This window comes from Trichomycterus rosablanca, chromosome 14, assembly GCF_030014385.1.
Source record: "Trichomycterus rosablanca isolate fTriRos1 chromosome 14, fTriRos1.hap1, whole genome shotgun sequence".
NCBI lineage: Eukaryota > Metazoa > Chordata > Actinopteri > Siluriformes > Trichomycteridae > Trichomycterus > Trichomycterus rosablanca.
Genome location: NC_086001.1, coordinates 28,051,062 through 28,074,994, shown reverse-complemented (window position 1 = coordinate 28,074,994; position 23,933 = coordinate 28,051,062). Strand labels below are relative to the sequence as shown.

General features: G+C 36.7%; 1 protein-coding gene and 1 pseudogene across 1 annotated transcript; one reads left to right on the top strand and one right to left on the bottom strand.

Moving 5' to 3' along the window:
- Positions 1-510: 510 nt before the first annotated feature.
- On the bottom strand, positions 511-10,506 carry LOC134326714 (zinc finger protein 345-like; the record flags this gene model as incomplete). The annotated part of the gene is made up of 2 exons (XM_063008891.1): positions 9,933-10,506; positions 511-1,037 (listed from the first exon to the last, which is right to left on the bottom strand). Coding segments are annotated over exons 1-2 (1,095 nt in total), but the record flags the coding sequence as incomplete, so codon positions are not given.
- On the top strand, positions 5,827-5,935 carry LOC134327240 (5S ribosomal RNA; annotated as a pseudogene).
- Positions 10,507-23,933: the final 13,427 nt, after the last annotated feature.

The window sequence follows — 23,933 nt, the reverse complement described above, 5'->3', positions numbered from 1 at the left end:
TGAATAATGAATAAAAACAGATTCAGATCTGAGGTTGGTACATTACACCACATTACATTTGATAATTAATAATCATATTCACACCATCATGTACATTTGATAATTGAAGTAGAACAGTTCTAGTGGATATTAGTAGAAAATGAAACAAGACTTCAGTCACAAAAACGTAACTTCTGTGTGACCGTACTGGTGTCTATTAAAAATGCTGCTTCCAGTAAAACTTAATCCGCACTATAAGCATCAATATGGGTCATCCTCTTATGTGAATGCGCTGGTGTGGTGTACTTAAAGGATATTCCTTTCACTAAAGTTCTTTTCAGACAGTGAACTGTGATACGACCTCTCTCCTGTGTGAATGCGCTGGTGGTGTTGGAGAACATAATGTGCAATAAAATACTTCCCACACTCTTAACAGTGATGTAGTTTTTCTATGTGAATACGCTGATGCCGTTTGAGACTATTTTCATGAGCAAAAATCTTTCCACACTCTGAGCAGTAATACGGTTTCTCTCCTGTGTGAATACGCTGGTGGTTTTGAAGGTTGCCCTGTTGAGCAAAACTCTTTCCACACTCTGAGCAGTGATATGGTTTCTCTCCTGTGTGAATACGCTGGTGTACTTTAAGAGCATTACTGTAAGCAAAACTCTTTTCACACTCCAAGCAGTGATACGGTTTCTCTCCTGTGTGAATACGCTGGTGTTGTTGGAGTTTACTCTGTTGAGCAAAACTCTTCCCACACTCTGAGCAGTGATACGGCTTTTCTCCTGTGTGAACACGCTGGTGTACTTTAAGGTCACTACTTTGAGTAAAACTCTTCCCACACTCTGAGCAGTGATATGGCTTCTCTCCTGTGTGAATGCGCTGGTGTCGTTGGAGATTACTCTGCATAGTAAAACTCTTCCCACACTCTGAGCAGTGATACGGTTTCTTTCCTGTGTGAATACGCTGGTGTTTTTGAAGGTTACCCTGTTGAGCAAAACTCTTTCCACACTCTGAGCAGTGATACGGCTTCTCTCCTGTATGAATGCGCTGGTGTCGTTGGAGATTACCCTGTGTAGTAAAACTCTTCCCACACTCTGAGCAGTGATGAAAGTTCTTCATGTTTATGCTTTGATAAGACTGTAGAAACTGTTTCCTTGGAAAGCAACAGAAACAAAGAAACAAGTCGATTAATTAGAATTACTTTTACTACATTAATACCACAATAATATTAAACTCTTCACCTAGTAATAAAAACATTAAATTCACTTCACGTCTAAGTGAGAATCTGAATTCAAAGAACATCAGGATAAAATACTTATAAATACTGCAGATATTAATAATGAAATAACTATAAATAACTTGATATAAATAAAGATATAAGAGATCTGACTTTCTCAACATCAGTCCTGCACCAAGCAAATCTAATCCAGTTCATGACAGGACTAATAATTAGCTCACAAGTGTAAATCTTTGGTGTGCTGGGAGTAAAAAAGGCTTCATAAAACACCACAATTATGAGCATAACGGTATTTTAAACAGTCTGAATATATTAACCTGATAATATTAAATAACATAATAAAATATAAAGAACAACAAATGCAACATAAATGTAAAAGAAACAAACAAGAAAACCCTTTACCTTCCTGTTAGAATCCTGGCAGCCACTTTAACAAAGCTGGTGTCTCCAGCAGGTCGTTTCTAATGAAGAACGTGCAGAAGATCCTTCTTACCAAGTGACTCAGCTACAAGTCTAGAGTTTAGTCCTTAAATAGAGCTGAGGGCAAAGACCCAAGACCAGTTCAAAAGCTCTGCATTGGTCAATCATCAGACAACTATTCACACCTTCTTGTGTAAAGTACTAGCTCATTATCTATGGAACGTGTGCAAATGAACTAGATGGAGCCACAAAGCATGATGGGTGAAGTCAAACTACACCTATTTATCTTAACAGAAAAGTTATTTACATTTAATCCTAAACACAAACAAGGAATTGAAAGGCTATTCTGTAAAGTGAAATGACATGAACTTAGATAAAGCTTTTATGATAAGAATCTAAGTCATGTAAAATGCTGTATGTATATTTGTGTGAATTAGTTTCTACTGTATATGAGGAACAATAAGAAAACTAGAAGAGGAAACACCCACCTATAGATTTATCTGTATTTATGGTGTAGAAATATGTGAACTGTTGGATTTACTGAAGCACTTTCTACATTCTGAGCAGTGATACGAGCTCACTGAGGAAACATAAAGATTAATAAAGTGAAGGAAACAAAACCTGAAAATAAGAGCTTTACCTTCCGTTCAAATCCTGTTCAAACTGCTGAGAATGAGAGCAGTTCATAACTACAGGAACACAGACTGTACTTGTACTCGGTCTCTTTACCTCCAGCAGCGACTGGAACCAGCGCCAAACAATTCAACTCTACCCAGGGATGCCAAGTCTAGCACAAATATCCAGCTCAAAGTCTGTCTAAACCCGCCCTTCACATGCTAAAACTAGCAGACCTTGTTCATAGATATGTGAGTGCAAATCCTCATTAAAAACATTTTGTACGCTTTGTAATGAAAGCTTTTAGACAGCCGTGACACATTTTGAAAGTAGCCCAATTTGGGCGGGAAAATCGTGAGAGTTGCCAGGTTCAGCCTGGTCTAAAATCAACCCTGAAGCTGAAACTAGCCCAGAATCCAGGGTGTCACAGATACTGGTGAAATGGCAAATGAACGATCAGTACTACTAGTGAATCTTTTATTATTAATAATAATATTGTTTCATTTTACATTCCCGATTGATACTTTTTTGTGATGTATTTTGTTTACATTGGTATTACACAACAGTCCCAGTTTCTTATGTGGCCCCTTGGAAAATTTAATTACCCACCCCTGATTTAAACCCTATTTTTTTGGTACCCTTAAACTTAAACTATAATAAAGGCCTTTTAAATTCACATTTCTATAATGTATTTGTAACCTACATGTTGTGTACTATCATTATGAAGTGGAATTGTTCTGTGGAAACAAGAGAACTCCTTTTAATAACAATAACAGTTCATGTAATCAAGATTATTCCATTTAATAACAATCTAAATTATAACGGAAATGAGCTTAGAATATATTTTAGTTGACTTTAAATTTAAAGTAAAATCATAATGTCCAGTTATTACCAAACCATTTTTTTTTTAAAGCCTGAAATTCTATCCTAAATAGTTCCGCCAGATGCTTTTGCCGTAATGTTTAGTATACGCACATCTTCACAAACAATGTGGGGGCTGATTTGACTGAGCATTTTGAAGTGAAGGCTTGACCGCAGTAGTAAATCAAACAGTTCACAGACACACAAGTGCACATTTGCACACGTTCCATAGATAATGAGCTAGTACTTCACACAAGAAGGTGTGAATGGTTGGCTGATGATTGACCAATGCAGAGTTTTGAACTGGTCTTGGGTCTTTGTCCTCAGCTCTATTTAAGGACTAAACTCTAGACTTGTAGCTGAGTCACTTGGTAAGAAGGATCTTCTGCACGTTCTTCATTAGAAACGACCTGCTGGAGACACCAGCTTTGTTAAAGTAGCTGCCAGGATTCTAACAGGAAGGTAAAGGGTTTTCTTGTTTGTTTCTTTTACATTTATGTTGCATTTGTTGTTCTTTGTATTTTATTATGTTATGTAATATTATCAGGTTAATATATTCAGACTGTTTAAAATAGCTTTATGCTCATAATTGTGGTGTTTTATGAAGCCTTTTTTACTCCCAGCACACCAAAGATTTACACTTGTGAGCTAATTATTAGTCCTGTCATGAACTGGATTAGATTTGCTTGGTGCAGGACTGATGTTGAGAAAGTCAGATCTCTTATATCTTTATTTATATCAAGTTATTTATAGTTATTTAATTATTAATATCTGCAGTATTTATAAGTATTTTATCCTGATGTTCTTTGAATTCAGATTCTCACTTAGACGTGAAGTGAATTTAATGTTTTTATTACTAGGTGAAGAGTTTAATATTATTGTGGTATTAATGTAGTAAAAGCAATTCTAATTAATCGACTCGTTTCTTTGTTTCTGTTGCTTTCCAAGGAAACAGTTTCTACAGTCTTATCAAAGCATAAACATGAAGAACTTTCATCACTGCTCAGAGTGTGGGAAGAGTTTTACTACGCAGAGTAATCTCCAACGACACCAGCGTATTCATACAGGAGAGAAGCCATATCACTGCTTAGAGTGTGAAAAGAGTTTTACTCAAAGCAGTAACCTTAAATTACACCAGCGTATTTACACAGGAGAGAAACAGTATCACTGCTTAGAGTGTGGAAAGAGTTTTGCTTACAGTAATGCTCTTAAAGTACACCAGCGTATTCATACAGGAGAGAAACCGCATCACTGCTCAGAGTGTGGAAAGAGTTTTGCTTACAGTAATGCTCTTAAAGTACACCAGCGTATTCACACAGGAGAGAAACAGTATCACTGCTTAGAGTGTGGAAAGAGTTTTGCTTACAGTAATGCTCTTAAGGTACACCAGCGTGTTCACACTGGAGAAAAGTCGTATCACTGCTCAGAGTGTGGAAAAAGTTTTGCTCAACAGAGTAACCTCCAAAAACACCAGTGTATTCACACAGGAGAGAAACCGTATCACTGCTTAGAGTGTGGAAAGAGTTTTGCTGAACATGGTACCCTTCTAAAACACCAGCGTATTCACACAGGAGAGAAACCGTATTACTGCTCAGTGTGTGGAAAGATTTTTGCTCATGAAAATAGTCTCAAACGGCATCAGCATATTCACATAGAGAAACTACATCACTGTTAAGAGTGTGGGAAGTATTTTATTGCACATGTTCTCCAACAACACCAGCAAATTCACACAGGAGAGAGGTCGTATCACTGTTCACTGTCTGAAAAGAACTTTAGTGAAAGGAATATCCTTTAAGTACACTACACCAGCGCATTCACATAAGAGGATGACCCATATTGCTGCTCATAGTGCAGATGAAGTTTTACTGGAAGCAGCATTTTTAACAGACACCAGTACGGTCACACAGAAGTTACGTTTTTGTGACTGAAGTCTTGTTTCATTTTCTACTAATATCCACTAGAACTGTTCTACTTCACTTATCAAATGTACATTATGGTATGAATATGATCATTAATCATCAAATGTAATGTGGTGTAATGTACCAACCTCAGATCTGAATCTGTTTTTGTTCTTTAATCAAGTTTAATCTACTTTAATAAACACAGAACAACTTTTATTTTCAAGTGGAAGAATTTTACCCTGGTCTTTATGGTGTTTGCAAAGTTTTCATAAATGAATAGCCTCTTACTTTAACACTTCTAGATCTACACTCCAAAATTCTAGTCTTTAGATGATTTCCACTTAGCAAATAATGAACCGTCCTCTATCAGAATGTACATGAGAAGGTGTGAATGGAGGGCTGTGGACTGAACAGTGTTGCATTGTTCTATCATCATGAGTCTTTGTTCTTTGTGTTTATCTATAGACCAAATTAGTGGTAGCTAAACTCCTTTGTTAAAAGAAATACTCATATTTACGTTTAATTATCCCACCATCTCCTAGTGCATAAAACCCAGTTCATATAAATCCTAGTGAAGAAAAGGTTGAATCCAGATGATTTGTTGTGGTGTTTTGTACTAAATGCAGGTGAAAGAGGATCAGCAGCAGCAGCTGAGCGGTGTGTGTGGTTCTCTGTGTGTTTTGTCTCTGTTTCAGGATCTTTTATTTGAAAAGCTGCATGTAGAACAGAGAAAGTAAAAGACGACACACAGCGGAGTGAAAGGCTGAACGACGGACGTCTATAAGAAGCAGCTTGTTTACTACATCTCTCGCTTACGGCCACACCACCCTGAGAACACCTGATCTCAGAAGCTAAGCAGGATCAGGCCTGGTTAGTACTTGGATGGGAGACCGCTTGGTAATATCAGGTGCTGGAAGCTTTTATCCACACACACCCACCTTCACTCCAAACCTCCTGTTACACACTGACCCAGCGGCTTTTTCTTCATCAAAGCTACACAATGAGACAAAGATCAGCTCATACTTTCATTCTTACTACAGTAAAACACATTTAACTGACTTTTAAAGTGAAGTTCAAAATGTTGTACAGACATCGTTACCATCTAGTGGTGCTAGAAATAAATTACAGCTTGTTACTTGGGTACAGATTTGTGACTTTATTATTATTATTTTATTTTTATCATTATTAATTGATGTTGTGTTTGTTGTAATAAAAAACTCTTCATGTTTTAAAGTTTAAAAGCATAAAAAGCACCGTCTATGAAGATAAGATAAGATAAGATGAGATAATCCTTTATTAGTCCCACAGTGGGGAAATTCCCATCGTTGCAGCAGCAAAGGGATAGTACAGCACTCAGTATAAAAAGATAGACAATAAGAGGAACAATATATAATAATAATAATAATAATAATAATAATATTAATAATAAGTCAGGAAAAAAACTCTGAAAAATATTTACAATAATTACAAATAATTGCACCTGGGAGAAATATTGCACATTGTAATAATTTCACATGGGGAAAAAAGTCAAACATTGTTATGAATAATTTAAAGTGTGTGTGTGTGATCTGCTTGGAGCAGTGCTGGTTATACAGTCTAACAGCAGCTGGAAGGAAGGAACTGCGGTACCGCTCCTTCCCACATTTGGGGTGAAGCAGCCGGTCACAGAAGGAGCTGCCCAGTGCTGGTGAAATCATTAATTCTGCAGAAGAACGTGTGTCAAATTTGGCCCTTATTTAATTTAGGAGGGTGGCAAATGTTGCACAGCTTGGTCATAGCGCGTTTCCTTCTGAAATACTGGGTAAAATGGGTTGTTCCAGACATTTTTCTGATGAACAGCATACTTTGATTAAAAAGTTGATAGTAGAGGGAAAAACATACAGAGAAGTGCAGCAAATTCTAGGCTGCTCAGCTAAAATGATCTCAAATGCCTTGAAGTGACAACCAACACCTGAAAGACGCAGAAGGAAGCGTGGAACTACTGTTCCAATGGATCGAAGAATAGCCAAAATGGCAAATACTCAGCCAATGATCACCTCCAGAAAGAATTAGGAACATCTGAAGTTACCAGTGAGTACAGAAGATGATTAAGTGAAGCCAATTTACCAGCAAGAACTCCTTGCAAAGTCCCGTTGTTAAGAAAAAGACACGACCTGAATGGGTTCACATTTGCCAAGAACACATTGACTGGTCCAAAGAGAAATGGCTCAACATTTTGTGGACTGGTGAAAGCAAAATTGTTCTTTTTGGGTCTAGTGGCTGTAGACAGTATGTCAGACGACCCTCGAGCACTGAATTCAATCCAAAGTTCACTGTGAAGACAGTAAAGCATGGTGGTACAAAATGATGATATGGGATGTTTCTCATGCCTATTTATCACATACGAGGGATCATGGATCAGTTTAACTATATCAGAATACTTGAGGAGATCATGTTGCCTATTTATCACATACGAGGGATCATGGATCAGTTTAAATATATCAGAATACTTGAGGAGATCATGTTGCCCTATGTAGAAGAAGAAATGTCCTTAAAATGGGTGTTTCAACATGACAATGATGAATCTTGGTTACAGACAAACAAGATTGAGGTAATAGAGTGACCAGCCCAATCCCCTGACCTCAATCCCATAGAGAACCTGTGGGCTGACGTCTGAAGCGCGTTTTTTTGAGGCAAAACCCAAAATTGCAGAAGAACTGTGGAATGTAGTCTAATCATCCATACCTGTTCAGAGGTGCCAGAAGTTGATCGACTCGATGCAACACAGATCTCAGAAACAATTGTTTTGCCACTAAATATTAGTTCAGTAATTTAAAGTAAAGTAAAACCTCAAACATTTCTTCATGTTATAGATAATTTTTTTGAGTTTTTAATGAAAAATGCTGGCACTGCTATTTTTTTGAACAGCCTAATATTCATTTTTCTTAATTTTCTGTAAAGGATTAACACAAACTGGCAAAATGTTGTTAATGTTTTGATTTAGAATTAAAAGTGTAGTATTTTCAGTGCATTTGTATTTATGGAAATAAAAGTTATTATAATGATTTTGTGCTTTATTCACTTTTTTAAAATCACTGCTATTTTTTTAAACACTACTGTATGTGAGAACAAATCATCATTAAACACATTTTGTACGGTTTGCAATGAAAGCTTTTAGACAGCCGTGACACATTTTGAAAGTAGCCCAATTTTCAACCATTACTGAATTTTTAAACAAGCCCAATTTGGCGGGAAAATTGCGAGAGTTGCCAGGTTCAGCAAAATTATCCAGCCTAATGTCTGGTCTACAATAAACCCTGAAGCTGAAACTAGCCCAGAATCCAGGGTGTCACAGATATTGGTGAAATGGCAAATGATTGATCAGTGTACTACTAGTGAATCTTTTATTATTATTAATAATATTAATATCGTTTTTTTTACATTCCTATTGATACTTTTTGTGATGTATTTTGTTTACATTGGTATTACAGCTAGTAATATCATTAAACTATTAGTCATTTTATTATTTTTTTATAATCGTTTTAGATCTCAAGCTCTGAATTTCACTTCCACTCTTTTCTGTTCTTTCCTCTCCTGTTTTCTTCTCCTCTCCAATCTTCTTTATTAATGATTTAGTCTTTTTATTCTGTTATGATTTATGAATAGAATTTCAGGTCACTCCAGCTCAGGCCTATACAAATACATTGACCATGAGTTTAGTCCCATTTAACAACCATGGACACATTTGCTGACATCAGATTCAAAACCAAACTCTCATCACACAGAGGACTCGGATGGAATTTACAGTTTAACAAATATATTTATTCATCAATAAATAAACACTTGTCTCCTGACCCCTCAATTGGTCTTGGTCAGTTGGTCACCTCCATGATAAGAAAACACCTGAACTACCACAATAGTATTTATTTATTTTTAAATGTAATGTTAAAACATGTCAGTGCAGTCTGTATTAGGATTTATATGAACTGAGTTTTATGCACTAGAAGATGGTGGGATAATTAAACGTAAATATGAGAATTTATTTTAACAAAGGAGTTTAGCTACCACTAATTTGGTCTATAGATAAACACAAAGAACAAAGACTCATGATGATAGAACAATGCAACACTGTTCAGTCCACAGCCCTCCATTCACACCTTCTCATGTACATTCTGGTTGAGGACGGTTCATTATTTGCTAAGTGGAAATCATCTAAAGACTAGAATTTTGGATTGTAGACCTAGAAGTGTTAAAGTAAGAGGCTATTCATTTATGAAAACTTTGCAAACACCATAAAGACCAGGGTAAAATTCTTCCACTTGAAAATAAAAGTTGTTCTGTGTTTATTAAAGTAGATTAAACTTGAATAAAGAACAAAAACAGATTCAGATCTGAGGTTGGTACGTTACACCACATTACATTTGATGATTAATAATAATATTCATACCATCATGTACATTATATAATTGAAGTAGAACAGTTGTAGTGGATATTAGTAGAAAAAGAAAGTACACATAGCTTTTTCTGTACATGCAGTAGTGGAGAATAATTTTATTTTCTCCGCTGAATGCACTGGTGTTTTTCAAGACGACTCCAGTCACAAAAACTATAAAAAATGCTGCTTTCAGTAAAACTTCATCCGCACTATAAGCAGCAATATGGGTCATCCTCTTATGTGAATGCGCTGGTGTGGTGTACTTAAAGGATATTCCTTTCACTAAAGTTCTTATCAGACAATGAACAGTTCTCTCCTGTGTGAATGCGCTGGTGTTGTTGGAGAACATAATATGCAATAAAATACTTCCCACACTCTTAACAGTGATGTAGTTTCTCGATGTGAATACGCTAATGCCGTATTAGATTCTTTTCATGAGCAAAAATCTTTCCACACTCAGTGCAGTGATACGGTTTCTCTCCTGTGTGAATATGCTGGTGATTTTGGAGGTTACTCTGTTGAGCAAAACTCTTTCCACATTCTGAGCAGTAATACGGTTTCTCTCCTGTGTGAATACGCTGGTGTTTTTGAAGGTTACCCTGTTCAGCAAAACACTTTCCACACTCTAAGCAGTGATACGGTTTCTCTCCTGTGTGAATACGCTGGTGTTTTTGGAGGTTACCCTGTTCAGCAAAACACTTTCCACACTCTGAGCAGTGATATGGCTTCTCTCCTGTATGAATGCGCTGGTGTCGTTGAAGATTACTCTGCATAGTAAAACTTTTCCCACACTCTGAGCAGTGATATGGCTTCTCTCCTGTGTGAATACGCTGGTGTTGTTGGAGTGTAGTCTGATGAGAAAAACTCTTCCCACACTCTGAGCAGTGATATGGCTTCTCTCCTGTGTGAATGCGCTGGTGCTGTTGAAGATTACTCTGCATAGTAAAACTCTTCCCACACTCTGAGCAGTGATATGGCTTCTCTCCTGTGTGAATGCGCTGGTGTTGTTGGAGATTACCCTGCGTAGTAAAACTCTTCCCACACTCTGAGCAGTGATGAAAGTTCTTCATGTTTATGCTTTGATAAGACTGTAGAAACTGTTTCCTTGGAAAGCAACAGAAACAAAGAAACAAGTCGATTAATTAGAATTACTTTTACTACATTAATACCACAATAATATTAAACTCTTCACCTAGTAATAAAAACATTAAATTCACTTCACGTCTAAGTGAGAATCTAAATTCAAAGAACATCAGGATAACATACTTATAAATACTGCAGATATTAATAATTAAATAACTATAAATAACTTGATATAAATAAAGATATAAGAGATCTGACTTTCTCATCATCAGTCCTGCACCAAGCAAATCTAATCCAGTTCATGACAGGAGTAATAATTAGCTCACAAGTGTAAATCTTTGGTGTGCTGGGAGTAAAAAAGGCTTCATAAATCACCACAATTATGAGCATAAAGCTATTTTAAACTGTCTGAATATATTAACCTGATAATATTAAATAACATCATAAAATAAAAAGAACAACAAATGCAACATAAATGTAAAAGAAACAAACAAGAAAACCCTTTACCTTCCTGTTAGAACCCTGGCAGCCACTTTAACAAAGCTGGTGTCTCCAGCAGGTCGTTTCTAATGAAGAACGTGCAGAAGATCCTTCTTACCAAGTGACTCAGCTACAAGTCTAGAGTTTAGTCCTTAAATAGAGCTGAGGACAAAGACCCAAGACCAGTTAAAAACTCTGCATTGGTCAATCATCAGCCAACCATTCACACCTTCTTGTGTGAAGTACTAGCTCATTATCTATGGAACGTGTGCAAATGAACTAGATGGAGCCACAAAGCATGATGGGTGAAGTCAAACTACACCTATTTATCTCAGCAGAGAAGTTATTTACATTTAATCCTAAACACAAACAAAGAATTGAAAGGCTATTCTGTAAAGTGAAATAACATGAACTTAGATAAAGCTTTTATGATAAGAATCTAAGTCATGTAAAATGCTGTATGTATATTTGTGTGAATTAGTTTCTACTGTATATGAGGAACAATAAGAAAACTATAAGAGGAAACAGATTTTATCTGTATTCATGATGTAGAAATATTAAGTATTATTAATTTATATATATATTAGGGCTGTCGAAGTTAACGCGATAATAACGCATTAACGCGACCTCAATGTAACGCGATTAAAAAAATTAGTGCCATTAACGCAAATTCTAGTTCATGTTGACACTTGACTGGTAGAACAAACGTTTTAATGTCGGACTTGCCACCGTTTTTCATTTGCGGTTTGTTAACATAATGTAACCGATCGTGGTAGTGATGCACTTGCATAATAAAGAAATAAATACACGCTATATTCACAAGTTGTCGGGAGCAGAACACTTTATTACACTTAATTAACTTCTTCTTCTGTACCGAATACCGGAAAGTCGAGCACGTTAGTTCATGAACTATGGAAGCCCCAAAGGGTCAAAACACACTCACTTCGTGTAGAAACGTCCATCAAACCATCGTCACGATACAACCACAGACAAGTCTGATACAATAACTACGCCTTATCCCACCTAAAGCACCGCTGATCTACAATGTTTGCTGATGGAGAAATTCTAACCTACAATCTGACATTTACTGCCTAGTATGTGAGTGAATAAAACTCCCTTACAGTTTTCTCTTGTCCCAGCAGTTTTTAACATAAGTACATTTAGCATAAAATGTGTTCACCATTTTAATTGTAACATTTCACTTAAAAATCCTTGTTTTCTATAACATTTACACAGATTTTTTTTAATGCGATTAATCGCGATTAACTATATGAAATTCTGAGATTAATCGCGATTAAAAATTTTAATCGTTTGACAGCCCTAATATATATATATATATATATATATATATACATATATATATACAGTGTATCACAAAAGTGAGTACACCACTCACATTTCTGCAGATATTTAAGTATATCTTTTTATGGGACAACACTGACAAAATGACACTTTGACACAATGAAAAGTAGTCTGTGTGCAGCTTATATAACAGTGTAAATTTATTCTTCCCTCAAAATAACTCAATATACAGCCATTAATGTCTAAACCACCGGCAACAAAAGTGAGTACACCCCTTAGTGAAAGTTCCTGAAGTGTCAATATTTTGTGTGGCCACCATTATTTCCCAGAACTGCCTTAACTCTTCTGGGCATGGAGTTTACCAGAGCTTCACAGGTTGCCACTGGAATGCTTTTCCACTCCTCCATGACGACATCACGGAGCTGGCGGATATTCGAGACTTTGCGCTCCTCCACCTTCCGCTTGAGGATGCCCCAAAGATGTTCTATTGGGTTTAGGTCTGGAGACATGCTTGGCCAGTCCATCACCTTTACCCTCAGCCTCTTCAATAAAGCAGTGGTCGTCTTAGAGGTGTGTTTGGGGTAATTATCATGCTGGAACACTGCCCTGCGACCCAGTTTCCGGAGGGAGGGGATCATGCTCTGCTTCAGTATTTCACAGTACATATTGGAGTTCATGTGTCCCTCAATGAAATGTAACTCCCCAACACCTGCTGCACTCATGCAGCCCCAGACCATGGCATTCCCACCACCATGCTTGACTGTAGGCATGACACACTTATCTTTGTACTCCTCACTTGATTGCCGCCACACATGCTTGAGACCATCTGAACCAAACAAATTAATCTTGGTCTCATCAGACCATAGGACATGGTTCCAGTAATCCATGTCCTTTGTTGACATGTCTTCAGCAAACTGTTTGCGGGCTTTCTTGTGTAGAGACTTCAGAAGAGGCTTCCTTCTGGGGTGACAGCAATGTAGACCAATTTGATGTAGTGTGCGGCGTATGGTCTGAGCACTGACAGGCTTACCCCCCACCTTTTCAATCTCTGCAGCAATGCTGACAGCACTCCTGCGCCTATCTTTCAAAGACAGCAGTTGGATGTGACGCTGAGCACGTGCACTCAGCTTCTTTGGACGACCAACGCGAGGTCTGTTCTGAGTGGACCCTGCTCTTTTAAAACGCTGGATGATCTTGGCCACTGTGCTGCAGCTCAGTTTCAGGGTGTTGGCAATCTTCTTGTAGCCTTGGCCATCTTCATGTAGCGCAACACTTCGTCTTTTAAGATCCTCAGAGAGTTCTTTGCCATGAGGTGCCATGTTGGAACTTTCAGTGACCAGTATGAGAGAGTGTGAGAGCTGTACTACTAAATTGAACACACCTGCTCCCTATGCACACCTGAGACCTAGTAACACTAACAAATCACATGACATTTTGGAGGGAAAATGACAAGCAGTGCTCAATTTGGACATTTAGGGGTGTAGTCTCTTAGGGGTTTACTCACTTTTGTTGCCGGTGGTTTAGACATTAATGGCTGTATATTGAGTTATTTTGAGGGAAGAATAAATTTACACTGTTATATAAGCTGCACACAGACTACTTTTCATTGTGTCAAAGTGTCATTTTGTCAGTGTTGTCCCATGAAAAGATATACTTAAATATATGCAGAAATGTGAGGGGTGTACTCACTTTTGTGATACACTGTATATACAGTGTATCACAAAAGTGAGTACACCCCTCACATTTCTGCAAATATTTCATTATATCTTTTCATGGGACAACACTATAGACATGAAACTTGGATATAACTTAGAGTAGTCAGTGTACAACTTGTATAGCAGTGTAGATTTACTGTCTTCTGAAAATAACTCGACACACAGCCATTAATGTCTAAATAGCTGGCAACATAAGTGAGTACACCCCACAGTGAACATGTCCAAATTGTGCCCAAATGTGTCGTTGTCCCTCCCTGGTGTCATGTGTCAAGGTCCCAGGTGTAAATGGGGAGCAGGGCTGTTAAATTTGGTGTTTTGGGTACAATTCTCTCATACTGGCCACTGGATATTCAACATGGCACCTCATGGCAAAGAACTCTCTGAGGATGTGAGAAATAGAATTGTTGCTCTCCACAAAGATGGCCTGGGCTATAAGAAGATTGCTAACACCCTGAAACTGAGCTACAGCATGGTGGTTGGGGTCATACAGCGGTTTTCCAGGACAGGTTCCACTCGGAACAGGCTTCGCCAGGGTCGACCAAAGAAGTTGAGTCCACGTGTTCGGCGTCATATCCAGAGGTTGGCTTTAAAAAATAGACACATGAGTGCTGCCAGCATTGCTGCAGAGGTTGAAGACGTGGGAGGTCAGCCTGTCAGTGCTCAGACCATACGCCGCACACTGCATCAACTCGGTCTGCATGGTCGTCATCCCAGAAGGAAGCTGATGCACAAGAAAGCCCGCAAACAGCTTGCTGAAGACAAGCAGTCCAAGAACATGGATTACTGGAATGCCCTGTGGTCTGACGAGACCAAGATAAACTTGTTTGGCTCAGATGGTGTCCAGCATGTGTGGCGGCGCCCTGGTGAGAAGTACCAAGACAACTGTATCTTGCCTACAGTCAAGCATGGTGGTGGTAGCATCATGGTCTTGGGCTGCATGAGTGTTGCTGGCACTGGGGAGCTGCAGTTCATTGAGGGAAGCATGAATTCCAACATGTACTGTGACATTCTGAAACAGAGCATGATCCCCTCCCTTCGAAAACTGGGCCTCATGGCAGTTTTCCAACAGGATAACGACCCCAAACACAACCTCCAAGATGACAACTGCCTTGCTGAGGAAGCTGAAGGTAAAGGTGATGGACTAAACCCAATTGAGCACCTGTGGCGCATCCTCAAGTGGAAGGTGGAGGAGTTCAAGGTGTCTAACATCCACCAGCTCCGTGATGTCATCATGGAGGAGTGGAAGAGGATTCCAGTAGCAACCTGTGCAGCTCTGGTGAATTCCATGCCCAGGAGGGTTAAGGCAGTGCTGGATAATAATGGTGGTCACACAAAATATTGACACTTTGGGCACAATTTGGACATGTTCACTGTGGGGTGTACTCACTTATGTTGCCAGCCATTTAGACATTAATGGCTGTGTGTTGAGTTATTTTCAGAAGACAGTAAATCTACACTGCTATACAAGTTGTACACTGACTACTCTAAGTTATATCCAAGTTTTATTTCTATAGTGTTGTCCCATGAAAAGATATAATAAAATATTTGCAGAAATGTGAGGGGTGTACTCACTTTTGTGATACACTGTATATATATATATATATATATATATATATATATATATATAACATGATATTATTATATGTATGGTATTATTATATTACATATATAAAATTGATTTACCTGCTGGATTTGTCCTATTTATTCTTCCATATTTTTTGTCCTGTTACAGCAGCATGACTGAAAGACGGAGAAGACTCAACCCAAAGAAACATGCATGTAGTATTATTTCACTGGGAACTGATCAGTACAACACAATTAAACAAAGATACATAAATGAGGTGAGAATATGGATGTGTATTTTTCCTGAATGTGGGATGTCAAAGTAGTAAATAACAGTACAAAACCTTTCTCTTTAAATTATATTTGGCCAGTTGATTTCAAAAGGGTTCTTAAAAGGATTTAGGAATTAAGATAAAGATGGTTAGCTTTTTATGCAAAAGTCAAGTAACTAACAACAGAATGAGGTAAGAGTAGTATTGTCAGAATATCTGCTTGAGGAAATTCGTAAGGTGTAATTTTAATTTAATTTATTTATTGCTGACCTCTTTCAGGTCGTAGCATATTTGCAAAAGTAAATATCGAGAAAGGAAGTTTTATTTTACAGTACAAAGGACGGCTAATCACAGGAAAAGATGCTAACTCTTTTGGGGAACAAGATTTTAAACACAATGGAGAAATTGTTTGGTGAGCACTCAGATTTCTATGGAAGCCCATTTCCGCCACTTGAAGAAAAAAAAGCTCATATACTAAGTCATAATTATGAGATTTAAAGTCATAATTATGAGATTTTAAGTCATAATTATGAGATTTAAAGTCATAATTATGAGATTTAAAGTCATAATTATGATAATTATGAGATTTAAAGTCATAATAATGAGATTTAAAGTCATAATAATGAAATTTAAAGTCATAATAATGAGATTTAAAGTCATAATAATGAGATTTAAAGTCATAATAATGAGATTTAAAGTCAACGAGATTTAAAGTCATAATAATGAGATTTAAAGTCATTATTATGAGATTTAAAGTCATAATAATGAGATTTAAAGTCATTATTATGAGATTTAAAGTCATAATAACGAGATTTAAAGTCATAATAATGAGATTTAAAGTCATAATAATGAGATTTAAAGTCATTATTATGAGATTTAAAGTCATAATAATGAGATTTAAAGTCATTATTATGAGATTTAAAGTCATAATAACGAGATTTAAAGTCATAATAATGAGATTTAAAGTCATAATTATGAGATTTAAAGTCATAATTATGAGATTTAAAGTCATAATAACGGGATTTAAAGTCATTATTATGAGATACTGCAGCGCAGCCGCAGTAGTGACAATATGGCGCAGCACAAACTTTTCAAGTCTCGTGTTCGTTAATTCGGGTAAGTGTTAACAATCTCCTACATTCTTTGTAGCAGATCACAATAGTGTTGTAGTCAATAAATAAACGGTGTTCTTTTGGGTGAGAAACAGCTTTATGCTTATTTTCATAAATTCGTAGGGCGCTGATGCTGAAGTCTGTGACTTCGGTAATGTTAACCATAGCTTATCCGAGTCCTCAGATTATTTAGCTAAGATTAAGCAACCTTAGTGGAGAAAAAACAAGTGGTTATGCTTCTCCTTTGTATTTAATTTAAATCGTTCATGTTGTGAACAGTGCCAGGTTATGCATTTGTTCCCAACTAACTGTAAATAGTCACATAGCATGCGAAGTTACCCGGTAGACAATTAGATTTTACATCCTTTTTATGCTATGAATTGTACTTTAAAATATTACTACCAATTTAAGTGACTTCCAAAGCGGAATACATGTCTTTTATAGTTTAAACATTATATAGTTTAATGTTCTAACATGCCTTTATCCTCTCGAAATTGCCACATTTTTATTTTTTGGTTACACGAATGAATATATACTGTGGTAAGAGAAGTTATTTTTCCATACATTGACAAGGGGTAGTGGGCTATGTGTATTTTTTTATTATTATTATATTTTTCTTGCAGTGATATAATTACGTCTTTGTTCTAATTTGTTTTATTTTTTTAATTCTTTATGTTTTGTTGGCCAATAAGTTTTGTTCAACATCTTTAAAGTTAAAAGAAAAGTTAGAATGTTGTTTTACATTATTATTTTTTTATTATTATTTTTTTTTTTGAAGAGTTGCTTCGTTCGGGATGTTTCTGTACACCTGGTTGCTTGTTTTCATGACGAGATCTGGCAACCCTGCTGTATGGAGCTACATGCTACCTGTCTCCACATTAGTTTCAATTGCTGCTGCATTATAATTTGCAAATTTTCATCCACCTTTACACACACAGGTAACGAGAGGGAATGGGAACGGGACATTTGATGGAGCGGTTAAATTCCGTTCCACCTTAAAGGGTGCAGCAAATACATTCCGTTGCACTTCAAAATGTGTAACAGTTGCTGGTGTCAAACAGCTCATTACTTTAAGATGCTATAATACGCTTTTGAACTTAAGATAAGATCATGAACTTAAGAAATGTTAATCTTTCATAGCTCTTCCTACGTCAAGTTGGCATAGTGAACATCGGGACTTTTGCATCACTGAGGGAGAGGACAACTTCAGTCTGGATTTGATTTCAGGTATGCTGAAACGATTGTTCTAGGCATAACATTTAGAGCTGTCACTATAGATTATTTTAGTAAGCAAGCAATCTACTGATTATGTTTATGATCTTCAATCGAGTAATCTTTTTTAAAAAAAGTTTAAGAAAAGTAGACATAGTTAAACAATAACACAATCTTCACAGCCTTTCAACGACTATTTTGTGTTTGTCTTATGTGAAGTCAGAACATGATTTTCTTAGTGGACTTCCCAAGAAAACCGTACACCCTCTTGAACTCGTACAGATCACGTAAAATCACCAAATTTTAAAGATCAGAAAGAGAGATCATGTTAGTCCTGCACTGGTTACAGGTATCCTTCAGGGTTGATTTTAAAATTCTGTTATTGGTTTATAAAGTTCTGAATGGTTTATCACATCCTACAAAGTGTCTAGCTGTTTATATTCCATCCTAATATTTACTTAATGTGGCAGAATCACATGTTTCATAGGCTTTGCATGCCACACTGGTATGTGATCATCAGTTTATCAGTCTTAATGTTTACACTGCAAGTAAAGTGCAGTCTCAATCTTGGTTTCAGCCTCATTTGATGGCAAATAAGGTTGCCATTGTGATTTATATTCAAAAAAGGTATAGTATTTTCCATTCTGAAATATTGTAGAATGTTCCAATTTGAACAGTTAAATTCAAAGACTGTCCAGTTGCCTAGATTTTTAACATGGTTACACATATTGGAAGAATTTTCATAGAATGTTTTAAGATATTTAACAAATTACCTGATGTTTGATTTCATTATATCTTTTATTTGATTATGTTTATTGACATTTTGTATTAATTTGTCACAGGATGGACAAACTGTGTGACTTCTTAAGGTCACGAAATGTGGCAGAAGAAGCCGTACATCAGCTGGAAAAGGATAAGGTATTTAACTTGTTAACCCTAACCCTTGTAATCTCTGACACTGATTTCCAAAAAAGTTGGAATGCTGTGCAAAATGTCAATAAAAATAGAATGCAATTGTTTATTTAAAATATTTAAATCATGAAAAATTAAATCATTCAAAACATACATTTCACTGAAAATAATAGAAAGACAACATTTCAGATGTTAAAACTGAGGATGTTTTATTGCCCATTTTGAATTTGCATTCCAAAAAAGTTGGGATGGGGCTACAAAAGACTGCTTAAGTTCTGTTGATGCATGCTCAATAATCCAGGTACACAAATCCACAAAGTTGAATCAGTTCATCTGGACACAAGTTGGTTGTAGAGATACGTTTCGTCACTCAATCCGAATGACTTCTTCAGTTGACTTCTGCTTAAGTTGTGTAATGCTACAAAAAAAGCGTACTAGTTCAATTAATAACATATCATTAGGTGATTGGGTATAAAAAGAGCTTTCAGAATTGAAGCTGAAGAGGGGTTCACCACTCTGCAAAAGACAGCATGGGAAAATAGAGCAACAATTTAAAAATAACATTTCTCAATGTACAATAGTAAATAACTTTACTAGAATATTTTATCATCTGTAGTACATAATGTGTGTGAACTCATCTTCATCTTTAATTCTGAAAGACTTACAGGGATGCTATTTTATACCCAGTCATCTTACTGACCTGCTACCAATTAAACTAATATGTTTTTTGTATCATTTCACAACTTTAATAGTGTTTTGTTGGCCCGTCCCAACATTTTTAAAACATATTGCTGGCATCAAATTCAAAATGGGCATTTATTTTTCAAAAAACAATAACATTTCTCAGTTTAAACATCTGAAATGTTGTCTTTGTATTATTTTCGATATTATTTCGGCAATTCGATATTTGTTTTAAATGATTTATACATCATTGCATTCCGTTTTTATTGACATTTATTCAATTGGGGTTGTAATTTGGATTTAGCATACACTAACAATACAAAAGATTTGCTGAAAAAGAGTCTTGTATTTGCATATATAATTTTATTTAACACCAACTTTTTTTTTTTTTTTTTTTTTTTTTCAAAGAACTACATTTGGTACCGGTGCAGCTCAAGAAATATGGTGAAAAAAGTTTTATTTTTATTTAAATGGTAAACTGTCATATGTTTTTACATTCATTACATGTAAAAATGTCAATTGTAAAAAGTGCTATACACATAAATTCGATAAATTTTGACATGTAAAGTGACATTTAAAACCTTTTTCTTTTGATCAGTATGGCTTATAGCTTATGAAAACCAGAAATCCAATATCTCAGTAATGTTCATGGTTATCACACCATTTGGTAGTAGTTTTGGCGCTGTGAGCAGGTGCTGAGCCCTGCTAGAAAAAGAAATTGGCGTCTCCATAAAGCTTGCCAGCAGATGGAAGCATGACATGCTCTAAATCATCTGGTAGACGGCTTCCTTCACTTTGGAGTTGTTAAAACACAGTGGACCAACACCAGCCGATGACATGGCATAGTAAACCATCACAGACTGTGGGAACTTCACACTGGACTTCAGACACCTTGAATTCTGAGCCTTTCCACTCTTCCTCTAGACTCTAGGATCTTAATATCCAAATGAAATGCAAAATTTACTCTCATCTGAAAAGAGGACTTTGGAGCAACAGTCCAGATCTTTTTTTTCTTTAGCCCAGGTAAGACAAATCTGGTCTTGGGTTCAGGACACATCATGCTGTTTTAATAGTGATTTACTCAAAATTGATATGAACTATTCTAATAATTTGAGATACTTCGTTTCTAGTGTTCATGAGATATAAGCCATACTCATTAAAATTAAACAAGAAAGCTTTAAATATGTTACTTTACATGTAATGAATGTAAAATGACATTTTACCTGTTGAAACAAACTGTAAAAATAAAAACTTTTTTACCACATTATAATTCATTGAGATGCACATGTATTCAGAATTTTTCTCTCCATTTGTAGATTGATTCCAGTGTTGTACTGCTTATGACAGATGAGCAGCTGAAAAAGTATCTGCCGTCCTATGGTGATCGACTTGCTGTTCTTGGATATTGCAGACGCAAGGAAAATAATCCTGTTGGCCGCAAGTCAAAACTTTTTGAACGATTGAAAGCCAAGATATCAAGAAAGAAAAGTGATGATCAAGAGCATGGGTCTGAGAGAGAACAACCATCAAGGAATGCTCAGAAGAAAGTGCGACAAGTTGAGATGGGATGGATGCATTGTCGTGAAGGAAAATTTTTTCAGGTGAGAACCAAGAAAGGTGGGGGTACAAGAAAGATCAGTGTGTCAAAAGACTGTACAAAAAGTGAGCTGATTGAAAGGGCACTGGATTTGTTTTTTCCTGGTCAGAAAAATGCAGAGGGAAGCATCACTGATTTTATAATTGACTTAACAGATTTTCAGGAGCATTCACTCGATAACAAGACAACAGTTGGAGAACTTTACGACCAGACAAAGTTACCTCTCTTACGTTTTTACTTAACAACCAAAAAGAAGGACATAAGCAGTGGTGCACAGCCAGAGGACAGCAGTGAATCAACTGCACAAGATTGTGAAAACATGCAAGATGCATACAGCTCAACTTTAACCGGTTCCAACATGTCTGTATATGAGGCTGAAGTTACAAATATTGTAGATGTCATATATGTAGGTAGCAGCAATGGTCTTTCAAACACATCAGTGATGTTCCGTCTGTTTACTCCACTTTTGACATGACTGATTTGACCAGCGTGCAGGAATTTGATGCAGCCATTGGGGTTGATGTTTTGGACGACAGTGGCACTGTGACCATCACAGGACATGTTTCTGGAATGGAGGGCTCCAGTCTTGATGATACTTTACCCCTGTCTCAGGAATCAAATCATGTGCCTTTCCATCCTCTCACAGAGGTCCTACAGGAACCCACTGTCCAGAGGGAAAGAGCAAAGAAAATTCTTGTTCTGCATCGATGAAAGTGTTGTGAGGGATGATGTTTTTGTCCAAGTGATACTTCCAGATGGAAGATTGGAAAAGGCTATTGATGAAGGTGGGGTTTTGAGGGACGTACTCTCTGAATTTTGGCAGGACTTTTATGAGCAATGCACTTTGGGGAATAATTACAAGGTGCCCTACCTTCGACATGATTTTGGTCAACAGCAATGGAAAAGCGTTGGCCGAATCATTGCATTTGGCTGGCAGAAAGAGAAGTATCTGCCTGTAAAACTTGCACCTGTAATATTGGAACAAGCTTCCCTGGGATGCGTTAAGAGTTGTCTCGTTGACAGCTTCCTCAGGTATGTTACAGAGTCAGACCGAATAATCTTCGAGTCCTGTCGTTCAGATTTTGAAAGTGTGGACCAAGAAGAATTGCTGGAAGTCATGGATCTTCATAGCTGTCGAAGAGTGCCAACAGCTGATAATATTGAACAGCTGTTAGAGGAGCTTGCTGTAAAAGGTGACAAATAAATCTGACTTGAACATTGTAATACTGTCCCAACATTTTTGGAAATTGGGTTACATACACAAACTACAAAACCCTGCAGTCCAATAAAAAACTGCAACCTCCAAATCCCCCAAAACCTGAAATCCCCCCAAATAACTTGGAATACATTATTTCATTAACTCCCATTCCATTCTCCTGTAAAGAGACTATTTTGAAAATACATGTTTTTCATTGGACAGCGACAATATACAAACAAACTAGTACCTCAGTGTGTCTACTAGTTTGTGTTTGTCTACTGTGTAATCATTAATGTAAGCTCACCTGTATTGTGTGAAGAAAACAGAACTGGATCAATGATTTGTCCAGGAAGGTGTCCGAGAAGTGTCCATCTTCTCTCAGTTTGTCAAAGAGGTCAATCCAAAACTGGATGCATTCACTTCGCAGTATGAGCCACCACCTTTCAATGCGCTGATTGCCAGTGCTTGCACCAAATGTTACATTGTCTGTTTCAGGTTGATCTTCTGAAAAATGCAAAAATCTCTGCATCTCTGCCACATGAACATTTTCTGTTCCTAAATCTAATCTCAGTCTTTCAGGGCAGCCTGCAGATTTAATTACTGCATCAATAAAGTAGCCAGCAATGACCCTTGGATCGTTGTTTGTTTTGTATGCTTCAAGCCATACAAGGCTCCTGGAAAAACCATCAATACATCCATTTATTCCAATTCCAAATGGCTTGAGCTTATCATAGCCATCAATATGCCATACATAGTTAGGACCACGGCTATGATAAACTCGTCTCCGTAGTCGATTTCTTGACCTCAGGTCAACTCCTTCAGCATCTAGCTGTACTGTACTACACTAAACTGTACCATACTGTACTGTACCTCACTGTCTGGTGGAAAAGTGGCATCATGCTCCATATTTACTTACAGAAGAAATCATCATCATCTTCCTCCTTTTGTGTTATTTTCTTCTGAAATTCTTCATGTTGTAGATCCACAGGGGTGACGTCTCCCTCTTCTGCTGACTGCATTATTAAAGATCTAATAGACAGACAGACTATTCAGCTATAAATAAAGTTCAACTATAAACAAAGTTCAACTGTAAACAAAGTTTATCTGTAAACAAAGTTCACCTGTAAACAAAGTTCAACTATAAATAAAGTTCAACTATAAACAAAGTTCAACTGTAAACAAAGTTCACCTGTAAACAAAGTTCAACTATAAAGTACAATTATAAACAAAGTTCAACTGTAAACAAAGTTCAACTGTAAACAAAGTTCAACTGTAAACAAAGTTCACCTGTAAACAACGTTGAACTATAAACAAAGTTCAACTGTAAACAAAGTTCAACTGTAAACAACGTTGAACTGTAAACAACGTTGAACTAT